The sequence below is a fragment of the Oreochromis niloticus genome, linkage group LG6, assembly GCF_001858045.2.
Source record: "Oreochromis niloticus isolate F11D_XX linkage group LG6, O_niloticus_UMD_NMBU, whole genome shotgun sequence".
Classification (NCBI taxonomy): Eukaryota; Metazoa; Chordata; class Actinopteri; order Cichliformes; family Cichlidae; genus Oreochromis; species Oreochromis niloticus.
The window spans coordinates 32,236,819-32,248,938 of NC_031971.2; the positions used below are offsets into that span (position 1 = coordinate 32,236,819).

General features: G+C 38.6%; 1 protein-coding gene across 1 annotated transcript; it reads right to left on the reverse strand.

The window, feature by feature from the left end:
- Positions 1–505: 505 nt before the first annotated feature.
- Positions 506–10,399, reverse strand: khsrp (KH-type splicing regulatory protein). The gene is made up of 18 exons (XM_005460545.4): positions 10,073–10,399; positions 8,241–8,343; positions 8,105–8,158; positions 7,988–8,024; positions 7,836–7,894; positions 7,665–7,736; positions 7,520–7,577; positions 6,412–6,559; positions 5,808–5,906; positions 5,618–5,719; positions 5,382–5,484; positions 4,839–4,963; positions 4,121–4,417; positions 3,903–4,012; positions 3,718–3,803; positions 3,428–3,637; positions 3,002–3,198; positions 506–1,465 (listed from the first exon to the last, which is right to left on the reverse strand). Exons 1-18 carry the CDS (start codon positions 10,160–10,162, stop codon positions 1,457–1,459), a joined length of 1,959 nt encoding a protein of 652 aa, XP_005460602.1. The 5' UTR covers positions 10,163–10,399; the 3' UTR covers positions 506–1,456.
- Positions 10,400–12,120: the final 1,721 nt, after the last annotated feature.

Here is a 12,120-nt window from a genome sequence, read left to right on the forward strand (position 1 = left end):
CACGGGCTGCACGGGGCGGCCCTCACTCGCCAGCACTCACATCCATCAAAACCCCAAACAAAAGTAAGGCACGACAAGGGGAACATCCCGATGGAAGCAACCACAAAGGAAGATATGCATGCATTTGTGGGGTTGGTTTTTTTTGGACGTGCCCAGGATTTTAGTTACAAATAGGCAGTTGTGAAAATTCTTTTTAGTGACCTGATATAAAAATAACCTGGCCAAATTTGTCAAGACATTAAGAATGAGATGATATATATATGATGTTTAGTGAGATTGTGATGTCCTCTTGGCTTTATTGTAATATCTGATCATAACTTACTTGTCAGGGGTAATATTTTGTATCCCCTACATTATTATTATTAAAGAGGCTATAGTTTTTATTTCAGTGTTGAAAACTTTCAAATATGAATAAAAACATTAAACTTGAAAGGATAACTTTCATTTTAGGCATTTTACCTAATATGGCATTACAACCAGCACAGGGGATTATCACACAAGACGCTGGTAATTGAATGTTTTTATTTAAGTATTTAAAAACAAGCTGTAAAAAACAAAACAAACGAAAAGAAAAATCAGCATACAATAAGAGAACTTACTGGAAAAGAGACTATTCTTTTCATTGTAAAGATGTAGAAATGAAACTAAGGGCAGTCAAGCACACAAACACATACGTGCACAAACAACCAGCCTACATAACTGCAGGACAGTTAGTGCCTTATTACAGCCAACTTACACGCAGTCTTCTGTTCAGTAGCATACACTGTATACAGACACACAAGACTCGCCCCTTGACGAAAATCACAAAGAATGTAATTAAAAATAAGAAATTATGACAGCAGGGAGAAGTTCACCTGCAACTTAAACACTGGAATCTTTTTTTGTAAAAAACTGAAGTTTAAAAAAGTACCAAGAACAAGAAGAAGAAGAAAAAAAAAGACCAACAACTTCTGTATCTTCTGCCATACAAACATAATTTTTTGAATATATTCAAAATACTGCTAGACAGTTTTTACCTTCAGCAAACAGAAGGGGAAAACTACTGACATGTGAGTCATTGTTGAGATGCTGTTGTGCTAGCTTGCAAGCAAAGATGCTTATTATTTCACATTTAAGAAAAAAACTCCAAACCATCTGATGTATTACAAGGTGAAGGTGAGGTGAAGGGGTAAGTTAGTGCTTTTTTTTCAATACATCTGCAAAATGCATTCCCTTTTGAATTTCATTTAAAAAAAAATAAAAAATAAACAAACAAACAGGAAGGTTTGAATACAAAATGTCTGAGAGGATGAGTTAACCACAGGCTTATTGTCCTATTAAAGCCAAAAAAAAAAAAAAAAAAAAACCAACTGGGAGGAATAAAAAAGACAAAAAAACCAAAAAAAAACAACAACAAAAAAAAACAAAAACAAGCCCGGAGATTCAACACATCCGCCCAACAGAACAAGTCACACGTTTACTGGGCCTGAAAAGAAGAGAAAACTGATAAAGTCACACTAATAAAAGACAAAAATGTTCTTACAATCAACATCAACAGTTGGATGTAGTCAATTTCCTGGTATTAACCTTTTTTAAAAATAATGCTTTTTCTGTTTTCTTTAAACTTTTATTTTTTATTTTAGTATCAAGTTTTACTGTATTTTCTAGTTCTTCTCAAATTCAGTTGATATACCCTTATGGTACTTAAGAGTCATTTTAAATTTTGATTTATTTCGCCAATGTTTACATTTTTATTTGCTTTGTTCCATCATCTTGTCAGTTATCTGTAAAATACTTTGAACTGAAGGTAACGTGCATGAAAGGTGCCAAATAAATAATTCAAAGTAAATGCCATTTCCATCTTAAGACAGAAGAATATGGAAAGTACTGATGTGGTCGATATAAGCTACTGGTTGAGAAGCTTAACCCAAAATACAACATCCCTGGTTTATATTAAAAAAAACAAAAACAAAACAAAAAAACAGTTTTATTATGAGACAGCACTCTATAGCTCCTGAAAAGTTACAAGGTTACATTACTTTAGTTTTAATATACTAATGAGTTAAGCAGTTAAGTTACCTAGGCTACTTTTGTGCTCACATTTGACTTTGAAAGTGTTTAAAAACGTTAAGCATTCGTTTGAATTTTTTCCTCATCTGAAATATATTCTTCTTTCGGATGCTGCCCTTTTTGGGGTCGTCATGTCTCCTCTATCTCACCCCATCCCCACCATCCTCCTCTGTCACACTAATCCTCTGCATGTCCTCCTTCACTACATCCATCAATCTTCTCTGTGGTCTTCCTCTTTTCCTCCTGCCTGCCATATTTAACATCCTTTGTTTGATATATCCACTAACCCTCCTCTCCATATCTCCAAACAATCTCAGCCACAGATAGTCAGAAATGTCATTATTGCAAATTCTCTAAAAATATTGTGCTATAATTTGAGGCTCTCACCCACTAAATATACCTTACAGTTTGCACACATCTGTGCAAGTGCAAGTTTTTTCCTTAGCCTCATAGACTTTCATTAATGTGAAAACACCGACAGCAAGGGGAAAGAAAAAGGGGGAAAAAAAAAATATCCTACATGTAATTGAGGTTCACTTCATCGGTGAACTCATACCTGTTATGGTTGGAAACCTCATCACTGGCCTTTTGACCAACCCACTTGCCCAACGTACTCTGACATAGATGCATATAAATTTTTGCATGTTACCATTCCAACTGAACTACAAATCACATATAGGCATATCTTGCTTTTTACTCCATCTTTACACAAGGCGGTGTCCATTTGTTACCCTGCTGCCAGAACAGTTTTCTAGCATACCATAATGTTATCTCATAACTGTGAGGATCACTCGATTATCCATTTTTACAGAATTCTATGCACAAAATTTGGGGAATTTTTTTAAATTCCTAAATTATTATTTTTTTAATTAATTAAATATATAGGTAATTAATGAATTTAGTTTACCCCCTTCCAAGCAGCCATGAGGTCAGTTTTAAATACCAGCCATACCTGTTGTCCCTGCTGTGGAGCAGCTGCCTGTCCAGGAGCCTGGCCTGTCTGTTCATAGTAGGCAGCCTGCTGTCTGTAGTACTCAGCCCAGGCTGCACTGTAGTCCTGCTGGCCACCAGGTGCAGCTCCTCCTGCTGCAGCTGCTGTGGGGGCTGCTGCTGTGCCTGGAGCAGCTGCTGCCCCTCCTGCTGGCTGAGCTGGAAAAGAAAACAAGTGCAAACATACATTATATATCTACAGTCACATGCTACAAGCACATATGGATGAATGAATAATATATTAGCATTAAAGTCACTTGTGAGATGGCAGCACGTTTGATGGTTGTGACTTTTAAAATTCTTTAAGAATTAAATAACTGAAGTTGTTAAAGGCTGTCAGTTACAGACTGTAATACACATTATTTACTCAAAATTAGTTCCAACTTACTCATGCCCATCTTCTTATAATACTCTTCCCAAGCCTTAGTGTAGTCTGGCTGACCCCCAGCAGTCTGGGCTGCCTGGCTCTGGTCTCCTGGTGATGCTCCTGCTGCAGGAGCTCCTGGATTCTGAGCTGGCATTGTGCCCCCGGGCTGCTGCCCATAGTATTGTGCATAGTAGGCTGCCCATGCTGCATTTGGGTCTGCTGCGGCCTTATCTAATTGGCAAAGATGAAATCCAGTTGAGGAATACATCAAGTAATGAAACCAACAGAAGAGAAATAAATAAAGGACTTACTGGGGTCATATGGATTTGGGGCTTGCCACTGCTGATAGGCATTTCCCCAACCCTGAGAATACTGGGGACCACCTGGTGCAGCTCCACTGCAGAGAGACAGGAAAGTTAAAGCATAAACCAGCTACTTAAATGAGTTTCCCCTGAAAGAAAACACACTGGCACAACTATTTTCACACTGTACTTACTGAGGAGCTCCACCAGGAGGCCCTGCATTATAAGGGTTCGGATTATAGGGACCCATTGGACCAGGTGGCCCTCCTGGACCAGGACCACCACCCACAGGACACAATGGAGCCTGGAAAAACAGGGAATAAAAATCATTATACCAATAACTTCAGAGTGCATGGGATCTTTAGGCAGCTGCTTAAAGGCATTCTCTGCTTTGTAAGTAATGTGAACCTACCTCAATCTTCTCTTCTATAAGCTGCTTTGCATGATCTATCTGTTGTGGAGACCCTCTGATGGTGAACAGTTTGAAATTCGGGTCACCGTTTGGAGGTGGCTGACGAGATATCTCCACAAATGCACCAGTTTGCTGGTTGATGGACTTGACATTCTCTCCTCCTCTGCCAATAACAAGCCCACATTTGTGAGCAGGGATGGAGAAAGTCATCTCACCTCCTGGTGGACCCCAGTTCCCTTGGCCTCTACCCTGCCCTCGGCCACCAGGTGGCATACCAGCACCGGGACCCGGTGGACCCTGTGAAAGAAACACATTCTTTTTAATCAACACGAAATTCAACATTAAAATCTTAAAGAGGCCCTTATTAAACATGTGTAACATTTCAAATAATGAGGTCAGTGTATATAACATTTATCCCTGGGTGCCAAAAGTTCAGGCTGAAGACTGACTTAATGGTCATCTCAGCCACACAGCTTTGGCTCCACCCACTTTGTGTTTGCACTTTCTCTGTTTAATGGCTAGCCTATCTAGAGAGAAAAAGAGGAGCTAAAATACATACACATAACCTGAGGGGCTGCATAAACACCCAGTATGCAATAAATAAGGATTATTTTGAATCACGCAAAGCTACTCTAGCATAATCCAAGAATAAAAATATGGAGTTGAAATTGAGGATTTTAAATTACATCCCCTCCCCGTCTCTTCAGCGTGTACTTACCCCTTGCCCACCCTCCTCTCTGGCACGGATGCTCTGTAGCAGGTCAGTGATGATCGAGGCAGCGTGCTGACACTGGTCTGGTGGACCCATAATATGAGCAATCTTATCAGGACCTGTACCATCATCTGTAAAGAGTAAGAAAATGACAGTTCGGTTTATTGATGAGGGTCCACACTGAGACAAAAACAAACAAACCTAAACAAAACAAAACAAAAAAACAAAAAACTGCCAGCCACCAATATTGAGTAGATGTATGTATGGTATAAGTGTGAACATCCTAGATGACTTCCTTCTGAGTTATCACACCCACAAGACTTTCAGAAAACTTGAGCGCTGACCTTGACCTCAAGGTCAAAGTCACGATTCAAACTCATCCAAGATTTGTAGCAGATGCACCTATGGTATGAATTTCAAAACTCTGTCATCTCATTTTAGAGTTATCGTATTCCCAAACTTGGTTGTCCATGTCGCCCACCTGCCCACTGGGGTGAAGACATTTTTCAATTTTATTACATGCAGTGAAAGTAGAGTGAGAGAGTGTACCTGGTTTAAACTGTATTTTCACGCCAGCATCACTCTGGATCTTCTTGATCATCTCTCCACTGCGACCAATCACAACTCCCACAGAGTGCCGCGGGACAGCTATCTGTAACATTAAATAAATACTTAACCATTCAGAGTTGATGTGTCTCACTTATAGAACTATGAAACACACACATTAGTCTGAACGTTTAGCTGTAACTGTGCTGCTCAAATTCAAACACACTGTCTTTACTCACTTCTATGCCCCCTCCTCCCATCCTTGATCCATATTCGTTCCTCTCTCCAAAACCCTGATGATCCCTCTCCTGTAGGATCTCATTAACCATCTCCTTAGCTTGCTAGAAAGGCAACACAAAGAAAAATTTTAACCAACAGCAGCTTAACATATTTCCCACAAAACTGAAACCACTGAACCCAAAAAGGTACCTGGACTTTGTATGGGTCTCCAATGATACGAAGAGGTTTATCTATGTTGGGTGGCTGCGACGCATCTTGGATAAGAATCATTTTGACTCCAGCTCGCTCCTAAGAATTAAGGAAGAGGTATGTTACAGACACGTGATAGATTAACCAAACTTTGGCACATTAGACCGTCCATTTGTTGCACTGGGATTTCCTAATATGTGATATGTGATATGTCAGATGTTATTTGTAATAATAATTTTCTTCCAAATATTTCTCCCTCATCTGAGAATTAAAAACAAACTTCAGGAGATGGTCTAAATGTGTTTGGACCAAAGTCACTTTAAATGACCTTGAGTTACCTCAGGTTCTAAATGTTACTCCTCATTATTAAGGCCTTTCTTGGCACAAATCAAATCAATTAACTGTTCTGCTGTTTTAGGTTTCTCTAGCTTTAAGTTTGCTACTTTAATTATATACTTGTGCATTTTATGTGCACATTTGTTTGCGTTACTGGTTTATGCAACCACTGATCTCTGCACTCTTGCAAAAGCAATGCTGCTAGCCATCTTTTCCTGGTTAAATAAATAATCATCACCATCTGTATAACTGAATGCTGCATCGTCACCTGCAGTTGTTTGATAGTCTCTCCTCCTTTGCCGATAATAAGGCCAGCCTTTCCAGCAGGGATTATCATCTCTTGCATGGAACTTGACTGACCGTTGGTTGACTCGTGACCTCTGGACACAATATCATCTAGAAGTGCCCTGGCTCTCCTGCAAGCAAATTCATATCAAAGAAGGGTCATGAAATGATTGAAGAACACAAGGTTAATGTGGCACAAAAGCAACCTAGTTAACATTTCACACCATTATTGCAGAAAGTCCAAGCAACTTTTACAGCACACAGTATGGCATTGCCTCAGAAAGCTGCAAGGATTCGAACAGGTAACCCTGCCAAATGTTTATAATAAGGACCATCTCCCAATGTTTACTGTAGGTACGACCTAGGACCAACCAACAGGAATGCTGCATGAAATAACACGCTGATCCAAAAAAAAAAAAAAAAAAGTTTGGAATTCCACCAAAGGAAGTTCAGCCAAGTTGAGGCAGAAGTAGTTTGTTTTGTATGCTGTGTATTCAAGCTGTTATCACGATTGCCTCAAGGAGGACAAAGAATGGGAACAAACAACAGCAGAGTCACAGCCCATGATTCAATATTTTTTAAATCACCATGCAGTCAACCTGTCTTGTTGTCCTAGACAAGCTTCATTAGATCTATGTTGCACAGAGTGCCTTGGAACTTATAAAGCTTCTGACATCTTATAGTATCCAAGCAGTAACACAATATGTCCAAATCCCTGACAGCACACCAACTATCTTCTGTCACCTAAAGATTCATGGCATACAAACAATAGCAAACAAACAATGATTAGTTTAAGGACCATATTTGTGGTTTAAGCTTAATAAAGGACACAGACAACACAGAGTCGTGTCTTAGAGGCCAAACTCAGCACAATAGTACAAACCACTGAAACTTAACAAGTACACAGGAAATAGAAATTTCACACAATCTAAAGCTACACCAGGAGGTTTGTCTATCATTTAACTAGGCTGGCTATCAATCTCTTGTCACTACTTCTCCCTACAGATATTAATAATGAAACAAAATTTACCACAAACCAAACTTCTTGACAGCTTTTCCCAATACTCAAAAGACTTAAAGGACCAACTTACTGTATGGCATCGGGTGATCCTGTGAGGGAAATACTTCTTTCTGGCAGACCCACGCTGTCTGTGGATTGATATGATAATAATTATAAATCAAAAGGGACGATGGTATATCGATAGGGCACCGGTTACTTAACTATTCACAGCTCACCATGAGCAATTTGGACTTTGCAGCCAGATTCTTGCTGAATTTTGTTAATCTGTTCGCCTCCTCGCCCAATGACTTTAAGGAAAACAGAAGAATGTTGAGTTTAGTCTGAACATGCGTAACACAGCAACACGGGAATAATTTGTACAGTTTATGAAGGGTTTGTCTACTCACTGAGCCCAACCATGCTATCAGGCACCCTGCACTCTTCTGTCATTGTGGAGGGCCTTACACTGGAGACACATGATCATGAATAATTAATGACATATAGTGTTTCAACAATAAACAGCAAAAGGTGTTCACATAAAGAAAAATAAAAGTCAAACCTTTGCTGGGACAGAGCAGCTAGCTGAGCTCCAATAGCTGTAAGAGATTCAAAACTGGTGAGCAGGTGGAAATTGAGCAAAAAGGAGTTATTGTAACTACAGAATTATTTAACGTACACATTGCAGAATCTCTTTCACTCTGTGATGCTACCTTCTTGGCATCGGGTTCATCTGGAAACAAAAATAATAGTGAGTCTTTAAAGTGGAGTAAAGGAAACTGTAGACAGAGTCCAAGTTTGATCAGATTTTCTACCTCCTTCTTCCAGGGATCGTTTCTGTGATGTGAACGGATAGCTCTCAGCTCCTCCGTTGTTTGTTGTCAGGGGCACACCGTCACCACCAATTTTAGCTGCAATCTGGAAAGAGGGGAATACTGGATTAAATCAGACAACTTTGCAAAGACACCATTAAGACATCTGAAATTTGTCGAATTTGGTAAGAAATCTTTGACATTGCTTGGACATGTTCAACTCATGTCATATAAATAAAAGATCTTCACATTTAAAACTGCAATCAACAGACACATGAAGATATGTTTAACTGTGAGGAGATAATGTAGTGCTAATAAACGATGCTCCCACAGTATTCAGGGGTTTGGGTTATTTGTTACAAAGAAAGAGTAGAAAGTTTGAGAGATGTGAGCATGTGCCAGGCTGGGAGGAATAAACTACCAATAATATTGGAGTGTATTAAATCCCTCCAAAACTGATCCTCATTCTCTTAATATTATATATAATTGACTACAGATTTATATCAGACTTTTCATTAACCCTTCACTGTACAGTGCTGATATGGACTCTGTCTTGTTTAAGCGTTACTGGTACAAATGATTTAGTTATTATTTTAACTCTGGTTATTCTTACAGTCAAAAACAATGTTTAGTTCTGCTCCACATTATAAATCAAAAAGATGTGATCCCCAGGTCTTTTAATGTCCCTTTTGTATCACAGATAAATGGTTTAAAAAAAGCTTTCATGTGTCAAGCAGCTTCCGTTTGGAATAAGTTATCTTTAAATGTCCATTTTATCACTGTTTTAAACAAACTTTGTTTTGACTTCTTATGTTTTCAGTAAGTCTATTTGTTTCCATTTCTATGTCTATTCAGTATGTTCATTTATTTCTTCTCTAACTGAATAACTTAATAGGTTTGTTTTGTATGAAGGTGTAGTTTAATTTGCTTTTTATTATTGGTTATTGTTGGTTTGTCTTTGTTGTGGTATGCATTATAATAAATATCCTACCACTTGTTGTATAAATGTTTGTTCTGACTCCCTGGGCTTATCCACATATAATTGATCAAATATTAAGTACTTAGTATAATATTAGAAGCCACTTTGAAAGATGAGCCTTTGTGACTGTCCCCCAAATTAATGGAAGCACAACAGTCAGACAACCCCACACTAATTTATATGTAATAAATCAAAAGAAACTAATCTGAAAATACTCCAATGCAAACAGTCCCTTCAATTATCACAAATAACCTTCAACGATCTTAATTTAACAAACAAAATTGTTTAATATTATATATATTCAACATCTCAAAATTTAAGCGTCATCAGATAAAATAGACGACGTGTGTTTTTTTATTGTTGAAATAAACAACTATACATGTTAATGAAAGTAGTCATTAGCTGAAAAACAACCCTTTACAGTGAAAAAAAGTAAACGATGGCTCCTGAACTCTTTTCAGTCAATGATCTACATGAATCAAAACAGCCATAATGCTATAATACAGTTACCTACTAAACGCCTCATAAATGAGGGGAGATGATCCCCATATAACAGCTAACTGTTAACTAACGGGTAATAAGTAAACGTTGCTTACTTAGCCCAAGTTCACTAAATTTACCCCAAGGATCGCGGTAGGGACAAACATTTCATTTATGTAACAGAGCCATGCTAACATGCACAACCTCAATTGCCTCGATCTGAACAGAAAGTAGGGCAAATGAATGGCTTTGCTATTAGCTAGTGTGCTACCTCGCTAACTAAAGCTAACGTTACAGCTCGTTATGCTAGCTGCGGTTTCCCAGCAGCTAACTAGCTCGCCGGCTCACTCCTCTCGTAGTCGAGCGCTTGGATTACCTGTCTGGCTCGCTGAACGGCATCTGCGAAAGCGTCGTTTTTCATTCCTGCTCCGACTCCATTTGATGGCAGAGAGCTGTAATCAGACATGCTGCTCCCAGAGGGCTAACACACACGCGCGCGCACACACACACACACGGGGGAGGGGCGGGGGGCAGGCAGGCTGGACAGCTTTGGCCGGGTCGAGCTGCGCAGAAGCGGGAAGGTTAACAGGAGCGTACAGGGAGACACCGATGTGTGTGAGATCTCCTACCACGCCGGCAAACTTCCCTGCTTGAAATAACCAATCATTGCATCTTCGACCCCGGGTTTTCTTCTTCCTCTTCCTTGTACCTTTGAGGGTTAAATGGTTAAAAATCTCAAACACAATAAAAAATGTCGCCTCCATCTGGACTGGAGTGTAGTTGCACTGAAATACCACAGAAACCGATGTGTAGTGATCTCAATGGTTTTTCTTTCCATGTTTTAAAGTAATTGTGGGCTTTTAAGTGTAATTTTAGATTAATAACATTATATCAGATATGTAATTTGCTTATGTAGAGATACACCATGAAGACTTTGCAATGGATGCTTAAATTTATATTTATGTAATTGCTGATACAGATAATAAGATACTTGTCCTTTAGATGAGTCATTGCACTGTTAAAATTTGTTCATGTGGCAATAAACATGGGGAGAAATTATTCAGCAAAAGACATCTGCTAGAGAAATTATGGTGTCAGAATATTTCTCCCACTCAGCGATTATATGCTCTGTCCCTTTGTGGCTTTCACTGCTGGCTCTTTAGTGAAGTCTGAAGTGGCTCTGGCCATTTGTGGCTACCCTTTGACTCTGGTCCTGACAACCACACTGCCAAATCATTCAACTAAAGAAACGTGACAAAGAGTATAAGGTCAACTTTTGACTTATCAATAGGTCAGAAGTTTACATACATTCATAATGGTCATGAATGTTGTGGTAACTTTGTTTTTTGATGATTTCTTTAAATCTTCCAAGGTGACGTGATTGTACAGCATACATCTTTCATGACTTTAAAAAATAAAAACTTGCTTAGTGCCTTAGCAAGATGCACCTCGGCCAAACAACTCTTCTTGGCAGAATTGGAGTTCATTTAAACTGGTTGGTTTCCTGGCACAGATCCATTTTCAATAGAGTTTAGAACTTTGGGGAGGCCATTCTAGGAGCTTTAGAATAGAATAGAATAGAATAGAATAGAATAGAATAGAATAGAATAGAATAGCTTTTTATTGTCACTGTTACAAGAACAATGAAACACAGTTTGGCATCTTTCCATTGTGTGTAATACACAATAACATAAGTATCTACAGAATAACACAGGTATTTACATTTACACAAGAAAGAGTGTAAAAGTGTAATGTCCATGAGTCTTGGCAGTGCAGTTAACCTTCAATCAGGTTGGAGGTAGGGCATGTTTGACAGCCTGTGGGTAGAAGCTTCTATTGAGTCTGTTTTTTGCTTTTATGTTTATTGCCTGCTTTATCCATTCCTGCACCAGTTTCAATATGTGTTTGGGATCAGTGTCGTGTTGAAACACCCAACTGTGTCCGAGTTTGAACTGTGTAGCTATTGATCTGAGGTGAAATTGAAGAATTTGGAGGTAATCCTCTTCCTTCATTATTATCAACTAGTGTCCCAATTGAACAGTCTTGACCTTTAGAAGAACTAAATTATATACTGTAAGGTCCAGAATTCTGAATTTAAAAAATCCTCATATTGTATTGCAAATCAAGAAAAATCTGACAATTTCAAAGGTTTGGAAAAATTTAAAAACTCAGTGCAGAATAAAAATGTCTTCACTGGCGTTCAACAGCTTCTAGACTGCAATGAAGTGCTCTCCTGGATAACTGCAGGAAATTATTTGGAAATTCACAAAAGAATTACTTCTCATAGGAAACGGTAAGAACAAACCCCACAATTAATTACATTTGAATTTAATTGCATAATTGCTGTATATCAGGTAAAAATAACAAGCTGGGGTTTAGTAGGAGTGTTATTAAAGTCTGATTACATCTTTTAACACACAGTCA

Bases quoted from the DNA above. Each gene is read 5' to 3' on its own strand.
- khsrp (XM_005460545.4), bottom strand. From the start codon at position 10,162: ATGTCTGATTACAGCTCTCTGCCATCAAATGGAGTCGGAGCAGGAATG. The intron at 8,344-10,072 runs GTAATCCAAGCG...CCCTCTTTCCAG, and splicing joins CCGTTCAGCGAGCCAGACAG to ATTGCAGCTAAAATTGGTGG. The intron at 3,638-3,717 runs GTAAGTCCTTTA...TTTGCCAATTAG, and splicing joins CCCAAATCCATATGACCCCA to ATAAGGCCGCAGCAGACCCA.